Here is a 23,141-nt window from a genome sequence, read left to right as displayed (position 1 = left end):
CCTGGTCAACACGGTGAAACCCCGTCTCTACTAAAAATACAAAATATTAGCTGGGCATGGTGGTGCATGCCTGTAGTCCCGGCTACTTGGGAGGCTGAGGCAGGAGAATTGCCTGAACCCAGGAGGCGGAGGTTGCGGTGAGCCGAGATCGCGCCATTGCACTCCAGCCTGGGTAACAAGAGCGAAACTCCGTCTCAAAAAAAAAAAAAAAAGAAAAGGAATGACCATGTCATCCAGACTGGGCCAATCAGAGCACACAGTGATTAGGAGTGAGTATGGGACCCAGACGGTGTTTTCTGGAACTGGGAAATGGATACTATGGGGTAGAGGTGGTATTTTGCAGCTAAGCTTAAAACATAGAGGCCAGGAGCAGCCCAGGTGCAAACTGTATAAGCAAACTGTATAAACTCATTTACACCTCATAACAGTCCCACATTTATCTCCATTTCATGGACAGGAAAACTGGGACCCAGAAGGATTACGGTCACACAGCTACAAAGTGGTGGGGCTAGGATCTAAACTACTCAGGCAGTTTGACCTTAACCACTAATGAAAGCTCAGCTGCAGGAAAAGTAGCAGAGGAAAGGCAAATGTTGCAAAGGAGCTTGGTTACTTTGTAAAAGAGGAAGGAAGAGGATGTGTGCATTGGGAGGAGGGCCACTCACCATGCAGGCCTGAGCCAGGCTCATGGCCAGACGGAAGCGGGCAGACATGGCAAGAGGCAGCAGGGGGCTGAGGCCAGAGCCCACGGCAGGGTTGATCACACGCAGGCAACGGACCACAGCCTCTACAACGAGCTCAGTGGTGAAGGCGCGCAAGGTCTGCACATCTGGAGGAACTGCCCTGAAGAAGAAGGAGACAGGCTTGATCGGGGAATTAGTCAGGAAACAAGGGTCAGGCTGAGCCCTGCAGCCTTTTGGAAACACTAGTACCAAGGTAGGGGCAGGGATGATGCCTGCAGTTTAACAGATCCTGGATGTTGGTGACTGTGACTTCCATTTGGAAAGCCAGGAACTAGGGAAATCCTCAGGTCCTAAGACCTTGGAGTAGGAGAATGATGAATGAAAGATAACTGAGTTTAGAAAAATATCAAAATTTGGGGGTCTGGGAAGTGAAAGAGTCCAGGTGGCACTGGGTTTCTCAGTTCCCAGATAGCACGTTACATAGATATTGAGCTGCTAGAATTTTGAGAAGACTATATTTTATAAGGCTGCCATTTTCAGAAGTTCCAAATGTCAGGGACCCTGGGTATCAAGATCCCTGAATATCAAGACAACCTAGTTTCAAGCAATACAAAAATAAGACTCCCTAGATGTTGGCATACTGGGATTTTAGGGCCCCTGAACGGACGAGTCCTCATGGGTCAGGATGACCAAATGCTGATGTCGTCAGATTTTAGAATCCTGAGGGTTTTTTTGGCTGGGTGCGGTGGCTCATGCTTGTAATCCTAGTACTTTGGGAGGCCGAGAAGGGCAGATCATTTGATGTCAGGAGTAGGAGACAGTCTGACCAGCATGGTGAAACCCCGTATCTACTAAAAATACAAAAATTAGCCGGGCGTGGTGACTGCACCTGTAATCTCAGCTACTCGAGAGGCTGAGGCAGGAGAACGCTTGAACCCGGGAGGCGGAGGTTGCAGAGAGCAGAGATCGCGCCACTGCACTCCAGCCCAGGCGACAGAGTGAGACTCCGTCTTGGGCGGGGTTGGGTTGGGTAGCAGGGGAATAATCCTGGATTTTTTTAAGCCCCAGGTGTTTGGGGAACTGGAGTTTGAAGGTCCAGGGATTTTTGGAGTCCCCGAGTGCCAGGGTCCTGGGGTTTTACGCTCCCTAGTCCTCAAGGCACAGGTGTCTTAGGGTCTCCAAATAACAGGGTCTCAGGGTGTTGATGTCAGGATCCCCAGATTACAGGGTCCTGGGTCTTGAGGTTTCGAGATTGTAACGTCTCAAGGTGTCTGGGTCCCAGAGTTTTGGGTGCACCAAATATCATAGTCAAAGGATTTCGGAGGCCCCTGATGTCGGTGTCCGGGAGGACGGTGTGGGCGTGCGTGCGTGTGTAAGGGGGTGGGGGTCTTAAGGTCCTGGAGTTGGAGCCCTGAATATATCAGGGTCCAGGGTTTTAAGGTTCCCGGGAAACTGGGTCCTGGGCTTTGGAGTCCCGGATGTGGGCTTCGGGGGTGGGCGGGGGCTCTGTTCTTACGTGCCGGCCTGGCGCAGGGAATGGATGAGGATTCGGTCGGCCTCCTCCATGGTGGAGCCGTGTCGGTGTTGGGGGCTGGGTCCAGGACCGGGTCCGAGAAAGTGGGGAGCAGCTGTAGAAACCCTGCTCTGCGATCGCGGTCCCAGAGCGTCACGGGCTTTATGGAGACAGCTGGGAAGTGTAGTTCTGTGAGCAAGTACGGCGCTTGCCGGATGTGAGGCCTGGTGTGAGTGTGCACGGAGGTTGAGCTTGCAACAGCTGCTGGGAGTTGTAGTTCTTCGACCCGCAGTCAAGCGGACTCTTCCAAGGGAAAAAGGAACAACCAGTGTGGTGGGGAGTGGAGGGGCTGGACAGAGAGGGTCTTCTTGAGTCATTCGTTTAAGGCGGCGTTAATCTTCTAGGCTATAAAGCGTACCCATTAAGGTCAGAATTTTAGCACAAAGTGACTATTTCCTTGTGTCTCAGTCTCCTCATCTGTAAAATGGGACTATTGACAGCACCTGCTTTTAGAATTAAAACAGAATTAATTTATATAAAGCACGTTGTACTATGTGCCTGACCCATAAGATAAGCACTATGTAAGTTATAGTTACCAGTATTCATGCACTCAAAAATGCTTTATTTTAATATGATACACATTTGTACACTCTAAAAAATATACAGCAAATATCTATGTAACCAGCTGGGTGCAGTGGCTCACACTTGTAATCCCAGCACTTTGAGAGGCTGAGTCGGGCAGATCACCTGAGGTCAGGTGTTCAAGACTAGCCTGGCCAACATGGTGAAACCCCGTCTCTACTAAAAGTACAAAAATTAGCCAGGTATGGTGGCACATGCCTGTAGTCTCAGATACTCGGGAGGCTGAGGCAGGAGAATCACTTGAACTGAGGAGGCAAAGGTGGCAGTGAGCCAAGATCGCGCCATTGCACTCCAGCTTGGGCAACAGAGCGAGACTTCCGTCTCAAAAAAAGAAAAAGAAAAAAAAAGAAAATCTATGTAACCATTTATTGACGTGTACCTGTAATCCCAGTAGTTTTGGAGGCCCAGGAGGGAAGATCACTTGAGGCCAGGAGTTTGAGACTGGCATGGGAAATAGAGCAAGACACCATCTCTTAAAAAAAAATATTAGTTGGGCCTGGTGGTGTATGCCTATAGTCCCAGCTACTCAAGAGGCTGAGGGTGGAGAATCACTTGAGCCCAAGAATTCAACACTGCTGTGAGCTATGATCGTGCCACTGCACACCAGCCTGCGTGAGAGCAAGATCCTGTCTCTAAAAACAACAACAACAATAATAATTGATAATATGAGCTTCTTTCCATAGAGATATTGCACATATATTAGGTTTTTCCTACATACTTTGAATTCCATATACTATTGGAAAATGACATCATTTTCTTATTTTAGCTTGACTGTTTGCTGCAGGTATATATTTGGTAAACATTTCATCTGTTGTCAGACTCTGGCCCACAAATGTCCCATTTGCGCCCCCCCACCCTCCCATACGACAGTGTTATCGCCCCGCCCTGTGGCCTTAATCCCTCCAAAGCTGGGGGAAGTGAGGGGGGTTGTGTGCAGATGTCCCTTCAATCTCGAAAGGAAGATGTCGGAATCTGAAGGCAGGAAAGGTGAGAGAATCCTTCCACCCCTGCTGACCCTTGGAGCAAGCCTGGGCTGTGCTCCACCCTCAGCCCCTCTGACCCACCCATTACTGCCCACCCAGACCCCACCCCTAGAGAGCCCCTAGGGGACCACAACCACGTCACTCTATTCCCCATCCCAGCCAGCCCCAAACAGCCTCTCTGCCACCAGAGTCCTAACGCTCAGCCTGACCGAGACACCACCCCTCCCCCATGGCCTCTCAGCCTCATCCACAGCCTTAGTTCCCAAAGAAAGCCCAACCTCAGTCCCTGCTCTCACCCCTATCTGAACGCCCACTTGAAACCTAACAGAAATTCTACCATGCAGAAGGCAAAAACCTGTTTGAGTCCAAACCCCACCCTAGATACAGACCTAAAGTCACCTAACCTCAACCTCAACACTTGGATGTCAATACTGTTAGTGAGTGCAGTCTCTGACTTTGCAGAAAGTGCACAGAGCTTTTTAGGGGGGAGAGAGAGAGAGAGAGATAGAGATAGAGAGAGAGAGAGAGAGAACACATACTTGATGGTGCTAGTAAGCCATGAGGGCTCTAGAGTTAGCCTGCCTGGTGTGACTCCCCATTCAGCCACTTCATCAAGTCAGTTAGCCTTTTCGTCTCAATTTTCTCATCTGCTAAATGGGAATAATACTATATGCCAGGGATTCTTTTCATTCTGAAATCATTTAATCCTCACAACACCCCTATATTGTAGGCACTCTTACTATCATCCCTATTATACAGATAAGGAAACTGAGGCTTTGCCCAAGGCAACACAGAGGTACCAAGTGGTAGAGTCAGGATTTAAACTCAGGCACCTTGTTTCCTCCAAAGCTGGGAATCTTAACCAGGCCAGTCTACTGCCCCTCTGAGGCTAAAATAAGGCCATGGGATCTGGGAATGGCCTTAGCTGAAAACCCCAATGCAAAATTCAAGTCCCACTCAAAACTCAACTTCGACCCTAACCTGTATCCTAATTCTAATTCCAATTCATTCAAATACCCAGTCCTAACCCTAAGTCAAAGCTCCACTCCTACTTATATTTAAACCCATTCCCCCACCACTCAAATTTAACCTTAAATTGGCCCACCCCATGGCAATTTAAACCCTACCCCAAACTCAAACACCAATCCTACTTCACTTGGAAATGTAATCTTACCTTCACTCCCCTATAAAGGCTCACTCTAGCCCCAATCTTAATTGGAACACCAAATCTTACTTCCCAGTGCTTAACCCAGCTACTCCCAGCTCTCCCTGATTTTCCACGCCCTTCTCTCCTTCCTTCAAACAAAGGGACAGGATCAGATACGAAGCAGCCACAATTGCCCCAATACCCTGTCCCTCCCTGACTCAGTTTTTCCATACAGACACCACCCCAGAGCCCAGTCCAGCCAATGGGGCAGGCCCTGGTCCTGAATGGGGACTGTGCCCCGGGCCCCCAGCTGTGGAAGGCGAAAGCAGTGGGGCATCGGGCCTAGGGACCCCTAAGCGAAGAAACCAGCACAGCAAGCACAAGACCGTGGCAGTGGCCAGTGCCCAGCGGTCACCCCGGGCACTCTTCTGCCTCACCCTGGCCAATCCCCTGCGGCGGTCCTGCATCAGCATCGTGGAGTGGAAGCATCCTGGAAAGCAGGGGTGGGGCCCAGGGGTAAGGGTCATCAGGGTACCAGGAATCAAAAATTGGGTCAGGGCTGGAATGGAGGAGGGTGGAGGTCACCGGGGTTCAAGAGTCAAGGAGTGAATCACAGCAAGAGTTGGGGATAGTTAAGGTTTCCAGGGGAGTCAAAGTCAAGGCCTTGATCAGGGCAGGGGTCAAGAATGTCAGGACCTGTCACCTTGGGAGTCAACGGTCAGCACTGGGTGGGGGGGGTCCCCAAGGGAGTGTGGGGGTTCCCATGCCACTCTGCCAGGGTCCTTGACTGTGTCCACCTGAGGCCCTTCGACATCCTCATCCTGCTGACCATCTTTGCCAACTGCGTGGCCCTGGGAGTTTACATCCCCTTCCCTGAGGACGACTCCAACACTGCCAACCACAACCTAGTAAGGCCTGCCCCGCCCTAGCCGGTTCCCAGCCAGATAGAGCCCCAGTATAGCTCACTCCTTCCAGCCAGACCCCGCCCCTTCTCTGACCCGGTTGACCTGGCCCATCCCAGCCCCATCGTCGGTCCCGACTATGCTCCCCACGCCCCCGTCAAACCCTGCCCTTAAATAACTCCCCGACTTCCCGCCCCGCCCCCTTCCCCCCCACACCCCCTCCCCCCAGGAGCAGGTGGAGTATGTATTCCTGGTGATTTTCACTGTGGAGACTGTTCTCAAGATCGTGGCCTACGGGCTGGTGCTCCACCCCAGCGCCTACATTCGCAATGGCTGGAACCTACTCGACTTCATCATCGTCGTGGTAGGGTGCGCGTCTGCGGGGGCACCCCACCCTAGCCGCCTTCCTACCCTCAGGCCCGCCGAATTCTGGGCTCAGGAAAGTGACCCTTTCAGACCCTCCCCATTCGGCAGCCAGAATCAGGAATATGATTAAAACCCATTTCTATTTCTAGTTACAGGGACTTGCGCATTTCTGAGAAGGGTAGGTTGGAGGGGGGAATCCTAAAGTTTAACCTCCGCCTCCCTTCCCGGTGCTCCCCCATCAGACTGTTTAGCGTGCTGCTGGAGCAAGGTCCCGGACGGCCAGGCGACGCCCCGCATACCGGGGGGAAGCCGGGAGGCTTCGATGTGAAGGCATTGAGGGCATTTCGGGTGCTGCGGCCACTGAGGCTGGTGTCTGGGGTCCCGAGTGAGTGGCTTATCCCCCGAGATCAGAGGTGGAGGGTGGGGGTGGGATTGAGCTGACTCCGTCCTTATTTCTGCCTACCCCTCCCTCCCCGCAGGCCTGCACATAGTGCTCAACTCCATCATGAAGGCGCTGGTGCCGCTGCTGCACATTGCACTCCTCGTGCTCTTCGTCATCATCATTTATGCCATCATTGGGCTCGAGCTTTTCCTTGGACGAATGCACAAGACATGCTACTTCCTGGGATCAGGTTAGTCGGCCCGCCCCTCCTAGGCAGAACACGCCCCCTCCTCTGGTTCCCAGATTGAAGGCTGCACTCATGGAAACCCACTGAAATTCACAAGATTCCGCCCCCAGGCTCAGGTTCCACCCCAGATAACCAAGCCCCACCCATATATTCAAGACTCTGCCCTAAATCAGACTACAACCCCACCTCGCTAATAGCGCCGCCCCATCACAAGACTGCACCCACAGGCTAAGGTCCTGTCCCGCACTAAGACAACACCTGGCTCAGTAGCTCCCGCCTGTATTCCCGATTTCGGGAGGCCGAGGCGGGAGGATCACTTGAGCCTAGGATTTCGCGACCAGCCTGTGCAAAATAGTGAGATCCAGTCTCTAAAAATAAGTTAATTAATTAATTAAAAACAATTTTAAAAACCTTTATCCTCGACTTGGCACCGTGGAGCATGCCTGTAACCCCAGCACTTTGGGAGGCCGAAGTGGATGGATCACTTGAGGTCAGGAGTTGGAGACCAGCCTGGCCAACACAGTGAAACCCCGTCTCTACTAAAAATACAAAAAATGAGCCGGGTGTGGTGGTGCACGTCTGTAATCCCAGCTACTCGGGAGGCTGAGGCATGAGAATCGCTTGAGCCTGGGAGGCGGAGATTGCAGTGGGCTGAGATCGGATAGGGCCACTGCACTCCAGCCTGGGCGACAGAGTGAGACTCTGTCTCAAAAAAAAAAAAAAAAAAAAAAAAAGACTATCATACACTCAGAGCATTTATGCAGACCCTAGGCCATGCCTTGCCCCTCCCCTCTTCAAGAGACCCGCCCAAAATCACAAGACCCCACCCCCAGGCTCTTGCCTTTACAAGACTCCACCCCAGGATTCAGATCCCTGTTGGTGGAATCCCTAGCTTCCCAGTGGTTCAGAATACTGATCTCACAGGGTTCTGCTCTAGAATCGGAGCTGAGGGTGGCCTTAGAAAAATCTAGAACACGGCCGGGTGCAGTGGCTCACACCTGTAATCCCAGCATTTTGGGAGGCCTAGGCGGGTGGATCACCTGAGATCAGGAGTTGGAGACCAGCGTGACCAACAAGGTGAAACCCCATCTCTACTGAAAATACAAAAATTAGGCCAGGCGTGTTGGCAGGAGCCTGTAATCCCAGACACTCGGGAGGCTGAGGCAGGAGAATCACTTTAACCCGGGAGGCAGAGGTTGCAGTGAGCCGAGATCGTGCCACTGCACTCCAGACTGGGCGATGGAGCAAGAAAAACAAGAAAAATCCAGGACCCAAGTCGAACATCCTAAGTGGGCAGGGCTTCAGGGTGGCAGCCACTGCGAGTGGGCCTGCTTCGAAACCCCAAGCTCCAGTCTTCCTGCAGACGTGGAAGCGGAGGAGGACCCATCGCCCTGTGCGTCTTCGGGATCCGGGCGTGCATGCACTATGAACCAGACTGAGTGCCGCGGGCGCTGGCCAGGGCCCAATGGAGGCATCACCAACTTTGACAACTTCTTCTTTGCCATGCTGACAGTGTTCCAGTGTGTCACCATGGAAGGCTGGACCGACGTGCTCTACTGGGTGAGGCAGACTGTGGGCACACAGCTTGGAGGCTGCACCTGCCTTTCCTCCTTGACACTCAGGCAGGAGTGTCTGCCTACCCTGAGGGATGCATGCCTTTTCTCTCCCCAGATGCAAGATGCCATGGGGTATGAACTGCCCTGGGTGTACTTTGTGAGCCTTGTCATCTTTGGGTCCTTCTTCGTCCTCAACCTTGTGCTTGGCGTCCTGAGTGGGTGAGGGACCTAGACACTCCCTGCTTCCCACCCCTCAGCCACTGCCCTCTTCTTTGTGGCTGACAAACTCCTAGGCATCCTTTAAAACCCATCTGAAATACTCCTTCATTCAATCATGAGCATCTATTGTATGTGAGGCAACATTTTAGGAATGGAACAAAAGACAAAAATCTCTGCCTTCCTGGTATTACACTCTGATGGAGAGAGACAGAAAATAGCAACATATGCAATAAAATAAGTGTGTGCGTTTATATGTTGGCACACACATATATGTAGTGTTTTATATGGAATGTGTGCTGTGGAAAGAAAGGAAAGATAAAAGATAAGAAGGGAGAGATCTTGTAATTATAAACAGGGATGTAAGGAAAGGCTGTCTTGATAAGTTGTTATTTAAGTAAAAATGTGAAAGAGGCCAGGTGCAGTGGCTTATGCCTGTAATCCCAGCACTATGGGAGGCCAAGGCAGGAGGATGGCTCTGGGTCAGGAGTTTGAGACCAGCCTGTGCAATATAGTGAGACCTTATCTCTACAAAAAATGAACAAAAATAGCTGGGCATGGTGGCGAATGCCTGTAGTCCTAGCTACTTAGGAAGCTGAGGTAGGAGGATCGCCTGAGCCCAGGACACTGAGGCTGCAATGAGCTATGATCACACCACTGCACTCCACCCTGAGTGACAGAGTGAGACCCTGTCTCTGGGGAAAAGAAAAAAAGAGAGCGATGAGGGAGTGTGTGATGTGGTTATCTGAGGGAAAATCGTTCCAAGCAAAGAGAACGGTCAGTGCAAAGGCTCTGAGGCTAGAATGTGCTTGACATATTCACAGAGCAGCTAGGATGCTAGTGTGGGCGGAGTGATGAAAGCAAGGTGTTCGGATTGGCTCCTCCCCCTAACCCTCTATCCTCCTCCCTCAGGGAGTTCTCCAAAGAGAGAGAGAAAGCAAAAGCTCGTGGGGACTTCCAGAAACAGCGGGAAAAGCAGCAGATGGAGGAGGACCTGCGGGGCTACCTGGACTGGATCACTCAAGCTGAAGAGCTGGACATGGAGGACCCCTCCACTGATGGCAACCTTGGTTCTTTGGCTGAAGAGGGCCGGGCGGGCCATCGTAGGCGACTCCAATCTGGGCCATTCCCTGCATGCCTTATACGTGGTCTGCCCTCCTGAGACCCACCCAGGCCTGATCTGCAGCAACTCTAGCCCCAGCCCCCGAATTATGGCTCAAAATGAGAATCAAAGACTCCAAATGACATGCCTACCTTAAACATGGCCCGAACCCTGCCCCCAGTATGTCCTCCCTAATTGTCCTTTCTCTCCCTGCAGGTTCACAGCTGGCCGAGCTGACCAATAGGAGGCGTGGACGTCTACGCTGGTTCAGTCATTCTACTCGCTCCACACACTCCACCAGCAGCCATGGTGGGGGTCCAGCCAGGCTGGGGTGGGGGTGGGTAGGCAGAGGTGAGAGCCAAAGGTTGGACCTCGGGGTCTCAGGTCCTGACCACTATCCCCACCTTGCCTACAGCCAGCCTCCCAGCCAGTGACACCGGTTCGATGACAGAGACCCAAGGCGATGAGGATGAGGAGGAGGGGGCTCTGGCCAGCTGTACACGCTGCCTGTGAGGGCCCCCAGCCCCTGACCCAGCCCAGAAGCCAGTCCAAACCCTGACCCTAATTCTTTCTTTAGCCTCAAGCCTTGACCTCAGTCCTTGATCTCTGGCCCCAGCCACTGACTCCCCCTCTGCCCTGTGTGACACCCACCTCCCATCCCCCGTCTTTTTCAGAAACAAGATCATGAAAACCAGGATCTGGTGAGTTGGGAAAGCTGTGTGAATCCTTGACTCCAAGACTTTGAGACCCCCTCCACCTCCAAGCCCTCATGACCTTTGGGATCCCCCACATGAGATCCCCAGGGCAGGCTTAGGTAGGTGATCTCAGCTGGTGGGCTTTCCTTCCCCTAGCCGCCGCCTCCGCAGAACCAACCGGGTCCTTCGGGCGCGCTGCCGTCGGGCTGTGAAGTCCAATGCCTGCTACTGGGCTGTGCTGTTGCTTGTCTTCCTCAACACGCTGACCATCGCCTCTGAGCACCACGGGCAGCCTGTGTGGCTCACCCAGATCCAGGGTACACCCCCAGCCTGCCAGCCATCTCCCCCCGCCTCCTATTCCTTCTATGCCAGAAGCTCAAATCCAGGACCTCTAGGGTACCTCAGCCCCCAAAACACTGCCTTCCCCACCCCCAAATAAATGCAGAGCCCTTAGCCTGCCCCATCCCACCTTGTAGCTTACACAGGTAGCACCTGCTATGTGCCTCAAGCTCCATTCTCAGCACCTTTCTTTATGTGTACTGACAATTTCTTCACCACAACCTTATGCGAATTAAATACCAAGGCACAGAACACTGAGTACCAAGGCACTGAGGGGTTAAGCGACTAATCCCAGGACTCAGCTAGTGAGTGGCAGAACCAGAATTAGAACCCAGGCAGCCTGACTCCAGAATCCAGGCTCTCAACATCTCACTGTCTGGACAAGTTCTCCGCATCTACAAAATGGAGATGATAGATAGTTGTATCCACTTCATGGCGCAGTGAAGAGGATTAAATGATGTAAGGTGAAAACTGCTTAGGACACTGTATGGCCCACTATATAGCTAACACTTTATAAGTGTAAGCTCTTACTATTACTCATTATAATCTCAGCTTCCACCTGAATACTGAGCACATTTCTAACCCATAACCCACAAACCAGCCCCACTCTCAAAGAAACCCTAGACTCTAATTCTACTTGTGAATTGGGGACTTCCTAGACTCACAGGTGCTGACTCTGGCCCTTCCACCCCATCTCTGTCCCTTGCCCCCATCTCCAAGCCCCTCAAAACTTCACCTACTCTGACCTACAAACCCATCCTAATCCCTAGCCCTAAGCCTTCCCTCAGCCAGCACCTGGCCTGATACCAGCTACCCTGGGTCACCCCATGGTCCCTAGTTACCCCCCACATGTCATCACGGAAACTCGCCAGGCCAATCACTCCCACCCCTCTCCCCACAGAGTATGCCAACAAAGTGTTGCTCTGTTTGTTCACGGTGGAGATGCTTCTCAAGTTGTATGGTCTGGGCCCCTCTGCCTATGTCTCTTCCTTCTTCAACCGCTTTGACTGCTTCGTGGTCTGTGGGGGCATCCTGGAGACCACCTTGGTGGAGGTGGGTGCCATGCAGCCCCTGGGCATCTCGGTGCTCCGATGTGTGCGCCTCCTCAGGATCTTTAAGGTCACCAGGTGTGTATCGAGGGAGGGGAAAGACTAGGGCCGTAAACACAGCTCCAACAGCCCCCCACCCAAGCTCCAATGATAACTTCATCTGCTTCGCCATTCATTGAGCAGACATCCATTGAGTGTCTGCTGCGTGCAAGGTGCCCTGCCAAGCCCTAGGGAAACACCAGGAATCAAAGCAGACACAAGTTCCTGTCTTCATCCACTGGGGAGAATGTCTACTCCATTTCCATCACCTTTCTCAACCTCAACTCCTGCTCTAACATTTTTCCCCAACTCCGTCTCCAAATTCAACGCCATACTCATTCCCAGCCCAAACCCATCCCAACCCCAATGACATACCATCTCTGATCCCAACCACAGGTCACCTATGAGCCCATTTACAACCCTAGCACCCATTTCCAAGCCCAACCCCATCTCCCACCTTATCCCTAACTCCCAGCCCCATCCCCGTCACTAACCACCACCCATAATGCCATCCTCAATCCCCAGACACAACCCCCATGTCCCTAACCCCTTACCATCACCCTCTCGTCAACTGCAACTCTATTTCCAGCCTCAGCCTGTCTCACCCCATCCCCTCTTCTATCCAAATGCTCCACCACAACTTACCCTTAACTCCATCTCCAGCCCCAAATACATCACAACCCCATCACAACATCAGGCCCAGTCCCAACCTGAAACCCAATTTTAGCTTCACCAACTTCCATTAAACCTCCATCCTAACCTCATCTCCCAATCTCCCATTATACCCCTAACCGCAGCCATAATCCCAAACTCAACTTTCCCCCACTTCTTACTCTCATCTCACCCCAACTCCAAAATCATTTCTAACCCTGACACCAAAGCCTATTTGAGCCCCACCTGCCCAGGTGCATCCCAAGCTGCAGCCCTGCCTTGGCTCCTGACGCTCCAATGGACATGGCATTGACCCCGTCCCCTTTCATTTCTGCTGCAGACACTGGGCATCTCTGAGCAATCTGGTGGCATCCCTGCTCAATTCAATGAAATCCATCGCATCCTTGCTGCTTCTCCTTTTCCTCTTCATCATCATCTTCTCCCTGCTTGGCATGCAGCTGTTTGGGGGCAAGTTCAACTTTGACCAGACCCACACCAAGCGAAGCACCTTTGACACGTTCCCCCAGGCCCTCCTCACTGTCTTTCAGGTGGAGTCTGGAGACCCTGGGATGGTTGGGTCGGGGGTCCCTGGAGTTGGAGGGGGTTCAAGAGCTCCACGGTGACTTCCCACCCCTAGATCCTGACAGGCGAGGACTGGAACGTGGTCATGTATGATGGTATCATGGCGTATGGTGGTCCCTTCTTCCCAGGAATGTTGGTGTGCATCTATTTCATCATTCTCTTCATCTGTGGCAACTGTATCCTTGGAGCTTTGTGGGGCTGAATGATGGTGAAGTGGGGGCGGACAGGGAGACCTGGGTGGTCTATAGGCAGACTGCTTCTCCAACCTTTGCAGCCTAAGCTCATCCCAGACATCCTATTGAACGTGTTTCTTGCCATTGCTGTGGACAACCTGGCCAGTGGAGATGCAGGCACTGCCAAGGACAAGGGCGGGTGAGATCTGGCTCCACCCCTAACACAGTCTCTCTCTGGGGTCCCTGACTGGGAATCCCTCAAGTCACCCACACCACCAGAGATGCCTCTAGTCACCCTGGTAATCCCTATCTCCAGATACAATCTGCCAGTCCTCATTCATTCAGCATGCGTCTATTAAGTGCCTACTCTCTGCCAGGTCCTATTGTAGATACTGAGGAGACAGCACCAGTCAAGGCAGACAGAGTCCTTGCCTTCATGGAACTAATATTCTAGTTGGGGAAGACAAGAAAAACATAAACAGATGAATATATGATATATGTTAATAATATGTAATAAAGAGAAATCGGCTGGTCCGAGTGCAGTGGTGTTTACAACTAATTGATCACAACCAGTTACAGATTTCTTTGTTCCTTCTCCACCACTCCTACTGCTTCACTTGACTAGCCTTTTAAAAAAAGAGAGAAATAAAATAGAATGAAAGGATAGCAAGAAATAAAGATTGTTCTTTGAGGTTAAAGTTGGCAAGGAAGCTGTCCACGAGAAAGTGACATTTCACCAGATACTTGAATGCAGTGAGGGAGTGAGCCATGCAAATATCTGGGGGAAGAGTATTCAAGGAAGGGGAGTGGCAAGTGCAAAGGGGGGGTGCTGTTTTTAGCACTTCTTCAGGTGTTTTAGTTATATTTTGGAGATGGAGTTTTGCTCTTGTCGCCCAGGCTGGAGTGCACTGGCACTATCTCAGCTCACTGAGCTCACTGCAACCTCCACCTCCCAGGTTCAAGCAATTCTCCTGCCTCAACCTCCTGAGTAGCTAGGATTACAGATGTGCACCACCATGCCTGGCTAATTTTTTTTTATTTTTAGTAGAGATGGGGTTTCACCATGTTGGCCAGGTTGGTCTTGAACTCCTAACCTCAGGAGATCCACCCGCCTTGACCTCCCAAAGTTCTGGGATTACAGGCGTGAGCCACTGCACCTGGCCACATTCTTAGCACTTTCAGTGATGGCCAGGCATGGTAGTGAAACCCCGTCTCTACTAAAAAATACCAAAAAAAAAAAAAAAAAATAGCTGGACAAGCTCGCTTGAACCCACGAGGCAGAGGGTGCAGTGAGCCGAGATTGCACCACTGTACTCTAGCCTGAGCAATAGAGTAAGACTCCATTTAAAAAAAAGAAAAAAAAAAACAGTGAGGCTGAAATGGAGCGAGCAAGGAGGAGAGCCGTATGGAGTGAAGATCAGTGGAGGAAATGTGGGGGCCAGATCCAGGGCTTTCTGGGCCAGGGTGAGAACTGTAGATTATCCTGAGTTAAGGAGCTGTGGGAGGGTTGTGGGCAGAGTTGGGATGTCCCAGACAGGGTTTAACAGGCTCCCTCTGGCTGCTTTGAGAACAGACTGTTGCGGGAGGGGCAGCAGGAAAGAGTGGAAGCAAGAAGGTTCTATGGGACCCAAGAAAGGTCTGTTCTGACTGTAGTGATCCCCCTCAGCCTTGCCCATCTGCAGAAATCACCCCCTATTTCCTCGCACAGGGAGAAGAGCAGTGAGAAGGACCTCCCACAGGAGAATGGAGAGCTGGTGAGTTACAAGCGTGGACACTGTCTACACCTCCCACTTCCACCACTACCTATGTGTGTATGTCTGGTTTTATGTTGTTGTTTTATTTTGAGATGGAGTCTCACTCTGTCAGCCAGGCTGGAGTGCAGTGGCACCATCTCGGCTCACTGCAACCTCCGCCTCCTGAGTTCAAGAGATTCTCCTGCCTCAGCCTCCTGAGTAACGGATTACAGGCGTGCGCCACCATACCCAGCTAATTTTTGTTATTTTTGATAGAGATGGAATTTCACCATGTTGGCCAGGCTGATCTCGAACTTCTGACCTCAAGTGGTCCACCTGCCTCAGCCTCCCAAAGTGCTGGGATTGCAAGCATGAGCCACCACACCTGGCCATGTGCATGTCTTTAACCTTCATTCTCTGCCTATTCATTCCCCTATTATTGCATTTCTTCCATGCCTCTCCTGATTCCATTCCCTGTGTCTCCCTCACCATTGATGACCCCCGTCTTCCTGTCCTCAGGTGCCTGGTGTGGAGAAAGAGGAAGAGGAGGGTGCAAGAAGTGAAGGAGCAGGCAAGTGGGCAGGGCCACGTGGAGCAAGTGTGGGATCTTGGGGACAGAGCTCAGGCAGACAGCTCCTGCTCCCTGAGACCCTCCTCTCCAGAGATCAGCCTTTTCCAAGATCATCCTGAAAATAACAGACTTGGTATGTGGTTAGCAATATTTGTTGAAGTTAAAGAAGAGAAACACAACCTGGGCAACATAGCAAGACCCCATCTCTACAAAAAAAATTTTAATTAGCCAGGCATGATGATGCCATCCTGTAGTCCCAGCTACTCAGGAGGCTGAGGCAGGAGGATCGCTTGAACCCAGGAGTTCAAGGTTGCAGTGAGCCATGATGGCACCATTGAAGTCCAGCCTAGAGGACAGAGTGAGACCTTATCTCTAAAAAGAAAAAAAGAAGACAAACACGTTTTGTTTACTGCTGAACTTCTCAGAGCCTTTATTATATAATAGTGTGTATACACAACATTCATTCAACACACATTTACTGAGCTCCTACTGTGACTCAGGCACTGTTCTAAGTGCTGTGGACACAGCAGTAAACAAAACAGGCTAAAATACCTTCCTGGAGGAGCCAATATTCTAGCACGGAAATGGGAAGAATTTGCCATGTGACAAACACTGTTCTGGGTGCTTTATATCAACTTACTCAATTAATTTTCTTTTGTGGTCTTTCCCTGGTGCCAGACATGGAGGAGGAGGAGGAGGAAGAAGAGGAAGAAGAGGAAGAGGGTGCAGGGGGTGTGGAACTCCTGCAGGAAGTTGTACCCAAAGAGAAAGTCGTACCCATCCCTGAGGGCAGCGCCTTCTTCTGCCTCAGTCAAACCAATCCGTGAGTGCTGGAAGTGGAGGGGGGCGCGGGGGTTGAGGCAGGAGGGGCTGGGGCAGACGGAGGACCATGGAGCAGCCAAGGTGGGAGTGAGGGCATGGCCTGTTGCAGCAGGGCCAGAGCTGTAGCCCTTGGAATCCCCGATCAATTCTGTGTTCCTGAGTTCTGACCATGGCCCACTCCCTCTCTGCAGGCTGAGGAAGGGCTGCCACACCCTCATCCACCATCATGTCTTCACCAATCTTATCCTGGTGTTCATCATCCTCAGCAGTGTATCCCTGGCCGCCGAGGACCCCATCCGAGCACACTCTTTCCGAAACCACGTGAGCCTTTGGCTGGGAGCTAGGAGCTGAGGGGACCCTCCCAGGGCAGTCCTAGTGGGCACAAGCTGGGGCAGGATGGAGACAAGGAGAAGAGCCCTAGGTGAGCCAAGAGAGAGGCTCAATAATGGCGGCTGATGCAATTCCAGCCTTTACTGTGTGTGCAACACACAGGGCGCCAGGGAAGAGATCAATACCTGACTGAGGAGGAAGCTGTGCTCAGAGAGGCTAAGGAGGCCAAGGGTGCCCATGTAGCTGGGTAGAGGCAGAGGAGTCCACATTTGAACCCTAATCTTTCTGATGGCCAAGCCTTTTGAGAAATTACCTAGGATCCCCTTGAGTCGTGATTTGGTGGCTCCCCGCTCTTTCTCACCCCCCCAGATTCTGGGTTACTTCGATTATGCCTTCACCTCCATTTTCACTGTGGAGATTCTACTAAAGGTGACTAATGGGACCACAGTCCTTCCCTCAGTTGCCCCAGCACTCTCCCGACCCGTCCTTGTAGCCCACCTCTCCTTTCCCCATCCCCACCTCCTCCAGCCCCCACCATCCCCAGGTCTGGAGTCTAGCCTCAAGTCCTCCTGTCCCCAGATGACAGTGTTTGGGGCTTTCCTGCACCGCGGCTCCTTCTGCCGTAGCTGGTTTAATATGTTGGATCTGCTGGTAGTCAGCGTGTCCCTCATCTCCTTTGGCATCCAGTAAGTGACAGCCCCCCCGCAGCCCACAGGGCCCAGCCAGGGCCAGTGCCTGAGGATTGCCCCCTCCCCAGCTCCAGCGCCATCTCGGTGGTGAAGATTCTTCGAGTACTCCGAGTACTGCGGCCCCTCCGAGCCATCAACAGGGCCAAGGGACTCAAGGTAACCCCACCCCACCCAAACCCACAGGACCCAGGCCCTGCCCTGCCCCTGGGGCCAGGATCACTGATCAAACTGACCATTTGCACTGGTGTGTGACCATGCAGCCTGGACCTGACATGTAAACACACATCCCTGATCGCTAGCCATGTGGCCTGACCCATGTTCCTTCCAAGTGACCATACATTTCTTACCAGTGGCCACATTTCTCAGACCCAGCTCCCTGACAGGTGGCCACAGATCCCCACCCAGCAAACACTTATTCCTGGTGGGTGCCCACATGTCTTTGGCCCGTCACACTGCCTCTTGAACACATGTTGCTAACCATACATCCCTGACCCATCACCACATGTCCCCAGCCCAAGTCCCTGAGCTGCATCTATGACCAGAGTCCCTGCCCCGTGACCACTGTGGCCTGCAGTGTTCAGTAGCCATATGCTTGGGTGCCCGCAGCACGTGGTGCAGTGTGTATTTGTGGCCATCCGGACCATCGGGAACATCATGATTGTCACCACACTTCTGCAATTTATGTTTGCTTGCATCGGGGTGCAGCTCTTCAAGGTGGGGCAAACACTGGAGGGAACGCCAGGCAGGGGTCCGGGGGCGGGGGCATGATGAAGGGTTAACCTACTTGACAGACATCCTCCCTACAGGGGAAATTCTACACCTGCACGGACGAGGCCAAACACACCCCCCAAGAATGCAAGTGAGTGCCCAAGCCCCTGCCTTTCACGGCGCTCAAGACCCCTCCCAAAGACTACAGAGACCCTAGATCTCATCAAGGCCCAAAGATACAGTCCTGGAATTGTCCCAAGAACTGCAGAAGCCCTCAGATCTCACCAAGTCTTTGGAGATCCCCTTGATACCTCCCCCAGATCCCTCTCCACATTCCCCAGAGTGACCTACATTCCACTCCAGAACCCTTAGCAATCACCACCCCTGGCCCCAGCTTCCATCTTTTTGAAACTCCTGTAGAGGGTAGTAGTTAAAAGCCTGGGCCCTGAAGTCAGATATTCCTGTTTCAAATCCACTTCATGAGACTTAAGTACATTTCTTAACCTTACTCAGTCCCATTTCACTCAACTGAAAAATGGGGCTAAACAGTACATATCTCGCAAGGCTGTTGTGAAGAGTAAATGAGTTACTACATGGGAAATGTACTTTGTACAATGTAAAGTTGCTACACAGAAAACCTAGCTTGGGCCGGGCACTATGGCTCACACCTGTAATCCCAACACTTTGGGAGGCCAAGGCAGGCAGATCACCTGAGGCTGGGAGTTCAACACCAGCCTAGCCAAGATGGTGAAACCCTGTCTCTACTAAAAATACAAAAATTAGCTGGGTTTAGTGTTGTGTGCCTGTAATCCCAGCTACCCGGGAAGCTGAGGCGGGAGAATCACTTGAACCCAGGAGGCGGAGGTTGCAGTGAGCCGAGATCATCCCACTGCACTTCAGCCTGGGGGTGACAGAGGGAGACTCAGTCTCAAAAAAAAAAAAAAACCTAGCTCAGTGCCTAGCATATAGTTAGTGCTAATAAACGTTGGCTATTATTCATTATACTTTTTCCTGGTGGGTGATGATGAGGATGATAATGGTGATGAGGAAATGATGCCAACTATGTGCCAGACACTAGTCTCATTTATTGACTTGTGACAAGCCAGGAAATCGATTCTGTTATTATCCTTATTTCTTAGACTGGGAAAACAGAAGCAGAGAGGGTGAATGCGCAAGGTCATTCAGCCAGGACATGGAGGGACAGGATTTGAACCCAGATCATCTTGCTCCACCACTATGTCCTGCTGCCTCCATGCTGAAGACCCCAGACCCTTTTCTCCAGTTCCTCACCCCTCCTCACCCATCTAACCTGTTTGCAACATCCACAGGGGTTCCTTCCTGGTGTATCCAGATGGAGACGTGTCACGGCCCCTGGTCCGGGAGCGGCTCTGGGTCAACAGTGATTTCAACTTTGACAATGTCCTTTCAGCCATGATGGCCCTTTTCACTGTCTCCACCTTTGAAGGCTGGCCTGCGTGAGGGACAGGGCCCTGGGGATATAAAGGGATGAGGCAGGGGTCTCTGCAGGATTGGGTTGGGATCTCCTGGGAATGGGTGGGAGTGTACAGTGGGGATGTGACTAAGGTCTCTCGAGACTAGATAGCGTTTTCTGAAGAGTGGGGGATGTATCAGAGGACTGTAGAGGTGGGGTTCCCACAAGCTGGGTGGGAGTTCTTTGGGGACTTAGGTGAGGGGTCTCCAGGAATTGAACATAGGTCTCTAAGGGACTAGGTAGCTAGATAGAAGCCTAGAGAGGATTGGAGATGGTCTGGGGGGACAGAGTGGAGGTCTGGGTTGGTCGCTTGCATCAGGGTGCAGCTCTTCAAGGTGGGGCAAACACCTTGGTCTTCAAAGAGATGAAGCTGAGATTCAGGGGTTTCTAAAAAGTGGTGCAGCTCTTTGGGGTACTAGTTGGGGAGCTCCAGGAAGAAATGGAGCAAGGATTCAAGTTGATGGGACAGGGATAAATTTCCAGATCGTCCTGCCAAGTGGAATTTTGTTACAGAGGTAAAAAAAAAAAAATCTAGATCATTGGGGGATTGTGGGGAAGTTCTGGAGAGCTGCATGGGGGTCTCCAGGTGGTTGGAGAAGGGGATTTGAAGGTCTGTGGGAACTTAGGAATCTTTGAAGGTCTGAATGGAGATGCTCTGGAGGGCTGTATGGGGGGTTCTGAGGGTGTGGGACAGGGGATTTGGGACTCTTTGAGGGCCTGGCAGGGGTCTCTTAGAGTATGTATGGAGGTCCCAGGTGGTTAGGTCAGGAGATTTAGGGGTCTTTGGGGTGCTGGGCAGGAAACTCTGGGGTGTTTGTGATAAGTGGACTGGGGGCAGGTCTGAGGGGTCTGGGAAATCCCCTAACCTGCCCCACATCTACCCCCCTCTGGCTCCCACAGACTGCTATACAAGGCCATCGACGCATACGCAGAGGACCATGGCCCCATCTATAATTACCGTGTGGAGATCTCGGTGTTCTTCATTGTCTACATCATCATCATTGCATTCTTCATGATGAACATCTTCGTGGGCTTTGTCATCATCACCTTCCGTGCCCAGGGCGAGCAGGAGTACCAAAACTGTGAGCTGGACAAGAACCAGGTGACCTCTGACCCCTGACCCGCTATGGATGGTCACCAACCCTTCCCCCCTTGCCTCAGGACCCCACTGCTTACTCATGTCCTGCCCTGGTATGCAGCGTCAATGTGTGGAATATGCCCTCAAGGCCCAGCCACTCCGTCGTTACATCCCCAAGAACCCGCATCAGTATCGTGTGTGGGCCGCTGTGAACTCGGCTGCCTTCGAGTACCTGATGTTCCTGCTCATCCTGCTCAACACAGTTGCCCTAGCCATGCAGGTCTGAGATCTCTGCCTGTCCCCCACCAGACACTGACCCTATTGTTTCCACACAATCCCTTGGGAACCATTAGGAACACTTTAGGCTGCAAGTAACAAACCCCCTGCCAACTAACAGCGACTTAAGCTATAAAGACATTTGCCATATTTCTTCAAGTCTATGCCCAATACTAGTAAGTTGCATCCTGATTTCAGAGATGTGAGAATGAGAAAAAAAAAGTAGCCAGTGGCCACTGTAAGTTGCCATTGATTATAAAATGCACCCTAATTTCAGAGATTCTAAAATGTAAAAAGATGTGCTTCCTGGAGTCAATGAACTGTGGTAATTACCTCATGTATCAAGACGTGCAGAGGTAGGCCGTTCATTCTTCATCAGGGACCCATGCTCTGTCTGTCTTTCTGCTTCACCATTCTTAGCAAATTGGCATTTGTTCTCATGGTTGTTGTTTCATGGTCAGAGCTCCAGGCATCAAAACCACACTCAAGGCAGGAAAAAGGAGGGAGAGTTGCACCAGGGGCCTCTCCTCATTTGATTCTCTTATTGGAAAGCAAAATATTTTTTACAGAAGCTGCTAATCAACAGCAGATTTACGTTTATGCATCATTAGTCAACCTGACCTTGCCTAGCTACAAGAGAAGCTAGGAATCAAGAACTAAACTTTCCAGTATCCATAATGGGAGGCAGACAGTGCAAGGGGTTTGGCCAATCCGCAGTGCAATCGTGTCCCCACTCGCCTCAGCCCAGGCCAAGGAATATTTGGTTGGGAGTGGGGGATCTCTGCCTCAGGCTCCATCTCCACTTGATTTTCTCCTGTAGCACTATGAGCAGACTGCTCCCTTCAACTATGCCATGGACATCCTCAACATGGTCTTCACTGGCCTCTTCACTATCGAGATGGTTCTCAAAATCATCGCCTTCAAGCCCAAGGTGGCCCCCCTGCTCTAGCCCCACCCACCAGTGGATGAATTCCTTGGGGGTGGAGCATACTGCAAAGCTCTAGGGTTGGGGATGCGGGCAGCAACCAGGGAGTGTGAGGCTAGGGAGTGAGAGGGATTCAGGTGCAGGCCCACTGTGTGGTCCAAGCTAAGCCCTGGCCCCCTTAGCGCCCCCTACTACTACTGGCGCCCTACCCTGGCTTAAGAATTTTGAGAAGACAGAGCACTGATTTTCTCCTGCCTGCAGCATTACTTTACTGATGCCTGGAACACGTTTGATGCTCTTATTGTGGTGGGCAGCGTAGTGGACATTGCCGTCACTGAAGTCAATGTGAGAACTGGCCTTTCCACTAATCCACTCACCCTAACACTTTCCCTCACCTTTATCCGGGGGCTCCCTCTCACGTGGGTAGGTGGCTCCCACTCACATCCTCCCTACTCCTGGAGACTCAGTGCTTCTCATTCTAGCTTTGTCTCTTCTGAGTCCCTATTGGGTTCAGCCAAAGTCCCCCTGTACCAGCTTCCTCATTCCATTTTGTAACCCATCTGCTGGCTCCACCATCTCCTGAAATGCCTCTCCTGTTATTTCTGTTATCTCTTTCATTGCCTTTACATCCCCCATCCATTGGCTCTGTCATCTCTACTGACTCCTGCTTTGGCTGCATCTTTTCTGATGACTTCATTGGCTTCATTTCTCCACCAACTTCATCGTCTCTGACACTGGCTCTTTCATGGCTCTGTCATCACCACTGACTCTATCACTGGCTCCATCACCTCCGTTGGGTACTGCATGGTTCTGTCGCCTCAACTGACAACGCTGCTGGTTCCATATCTCCATCACTGGCTTCTCCATTGGCTCCTCCATTGAATCTCTCATCTCCATCATCTCCATGACTCCACTGGTTCCATCATTTCCTCTATTGGCTCCAATCCATCACCTCCTTTACTCTCTCCTCTCCCCTCCACTCCCATTACCAACTTTTTCCACAACATCCTAATCCACTACCACATAAACTTTCCTACTGTCCCCTGTATAATGACCCCACCACCACCACCCCCTATATCTGCTTCATCATTTGTCCCCTTGTTCACTTGGGCCTATGATCTCATCATCTGCCTTATCACCTCTTTCTTGGCCATATCTCCCTCCAGAATGGTGGCCACCTTGGTGAGGTAGCCCACCCTCATAATAGGGACTCTCTGCTTCTTTTCCCATGCCCGTCCCCTCCCGTCCCC

General features: G+C 51.7%; 2 protein-coding genes across 5 annotated transcripts in view; one reads left to right on the top strand and one right to left on the bottom strand.

The window, feature by feature from the left end:
• Window positions 1-2,413, bottom strand: part of CCDC22 (coiled-coil domain containing 22) — a 15,599-nt gene extending 13,186 nt beyond the window's left edge. The window contains exons 1-2 of the mRNA XM_032258672.1: window positions 2,200-2,413; window positions 666-843 (exon numbers count right to left, since the gene is read on the bottom strand). Coding sequence (XP_032114563.1) covers window positions 666-843; window positions 2,200-2,249 — 228 coding nt within the window. The 5' untranslated portion in view covers window positions 2,250-2,413. The remainder of the gene's footprint in view (window positions 1-665; window positions 844-2,199) is intronic.
• Window positions 2,414-3,734: 1,321 nt separating this feature from the next.
• The window catches only part of CACNA1F (calcium voltage-gated channel subunit alpha1 F), a 27,759-nt gene continuing 8,352 nt past the window's right edge, over window positions 3,735-23,141 (top strand). For 3 of the 4 annotated variants that reach the window (XR_004262794.1, XM_032258669.1, XM_032258671.1), the window contains exons 1-32: window positions 3,735-3,825; window positions 5,204-5,453; window positions 5,771-5,876; window positions 6,100-6,239; window positions 6,479-6,621; window positions 6,716-6,868; window positions 8,229-8,425; window positions 8,537-8,640; window positions 9,550-9,707; window positions 9,956-10,048; window positions 10,155-10,248; window positions 10,414-10,440; window positions 10,591-10,751; window positions 11,675-11,900; window positions 12,853-13,060; window positions 13,150-13,270; window positions 13,385-13,466; window positions 14,976-15,021; window positions 15,520-15,571; window positions 16,250-16,394; window positions 16,585-16,714; window positions 17,093-17,152; window positions 17,303-17,409; window positions 17,481-17,568; window positions 18,019-18,126; window positions 18,219-18,271; window positions 19,449-19,595; window positions 20,513-20,714; window positions 20,812-20,970; window positions 21,787-21,897; window positions 22,153-22,236; window positions 23,058-23,078. Coding sequence is in view for 3 of the 4 variants with exons in the window: in XM_032258669.1 (XP_032114560.1) it covers window positions 3,801-3,825; window positions 5,204-5,453; window positions 5,771-5,876; window positions 6,100-6,239; window positions 6,479-6,621; window positions 6,716-6,868; window positions 8,229-8,425; window positions 8,537-8,640; window positions 9,550-9,707; window positions 9,956-10,048; window positions 10,155-10,248; window positions 10,414-10,440; window positions 10,591-10,751; window positions 11,675-11,900; window positions 12,853-13,060; window positions 13,150-13,270; window positions 13,385-13,466; window positions 14,976-15,021; window positions 15,520-15,571; window positions 16,250-16,394; window positions 16,585-16,714; window positions 17,093-17,152; window positions 17,303-17,409; window positions 17,481-17,568; window positions 18,019-18,126; window positions 18,219-18,271; window positions 19,449-19,595; window positions 20,513-20,714; window positions 20,812-20,970; window positions 21,787-21,897; window positions 22,153-22,236; window positions 23,058-23,078 (3,801 nt within the window). In the remaining variant the exon portion in view is untranslated. The remainder of the gene's footprint in view (window positions 3,826-5,203; window positions 5,454-5,770; window positions 5,877-6,099; window positions 6,240-6,478; window positions 6,622-6,715; window positions 6,869-8,228; window positions 8,426-8,536; window positions 8,641-9,549; window positions 9,708-9,955; window positions 10,049-10,154; window positions 10,249-10,413; window positions 10,441-10,590; window positions 10,752-11,674; window positions 11,901-12,852; window positions 13,061-13,149; window positions 13,271-13,384; window positions 13,467-14,975; window positions 15,022-15,519; window positions 15,572-16,249; window positions 16,395-16,584; window positions 16,715-17,092; window positions 17,153-17,302; window positions 17,410-17,480; window positions 17,569-18,018; window positions 18,127-18,218; window positions 18,272-19,448; window positions 19,596-20,512; window positions 20,715-20,811; window positions 20,971-21,786; window positions 21,898-22,152; window positions 22,237-23,057; window positions 23,079-23,141) is intronic. The other variant, XM_032258670.1, reaches the window with a different exon arrangement.

The sequence above is a fragment of the Sapajus apella genome, unplaced genomic scaffold, assembly GCF_009761245.1.
Source record: "Sapajus apella isolate SASKATOON/1434 unplaced genomic scaffold, GSC_monkey_1.0 scaffold103, whole genome shotgun sequence".
Taxonomy (NCBI): Eukaryota; Metazoa; Chordata; class Mammalia; order Primates; family Cebidae; genus Sapajus; species Sapajus apella.
This window is presented reverse-complemented; position numbering and strand designations above follow the sequence as displayed.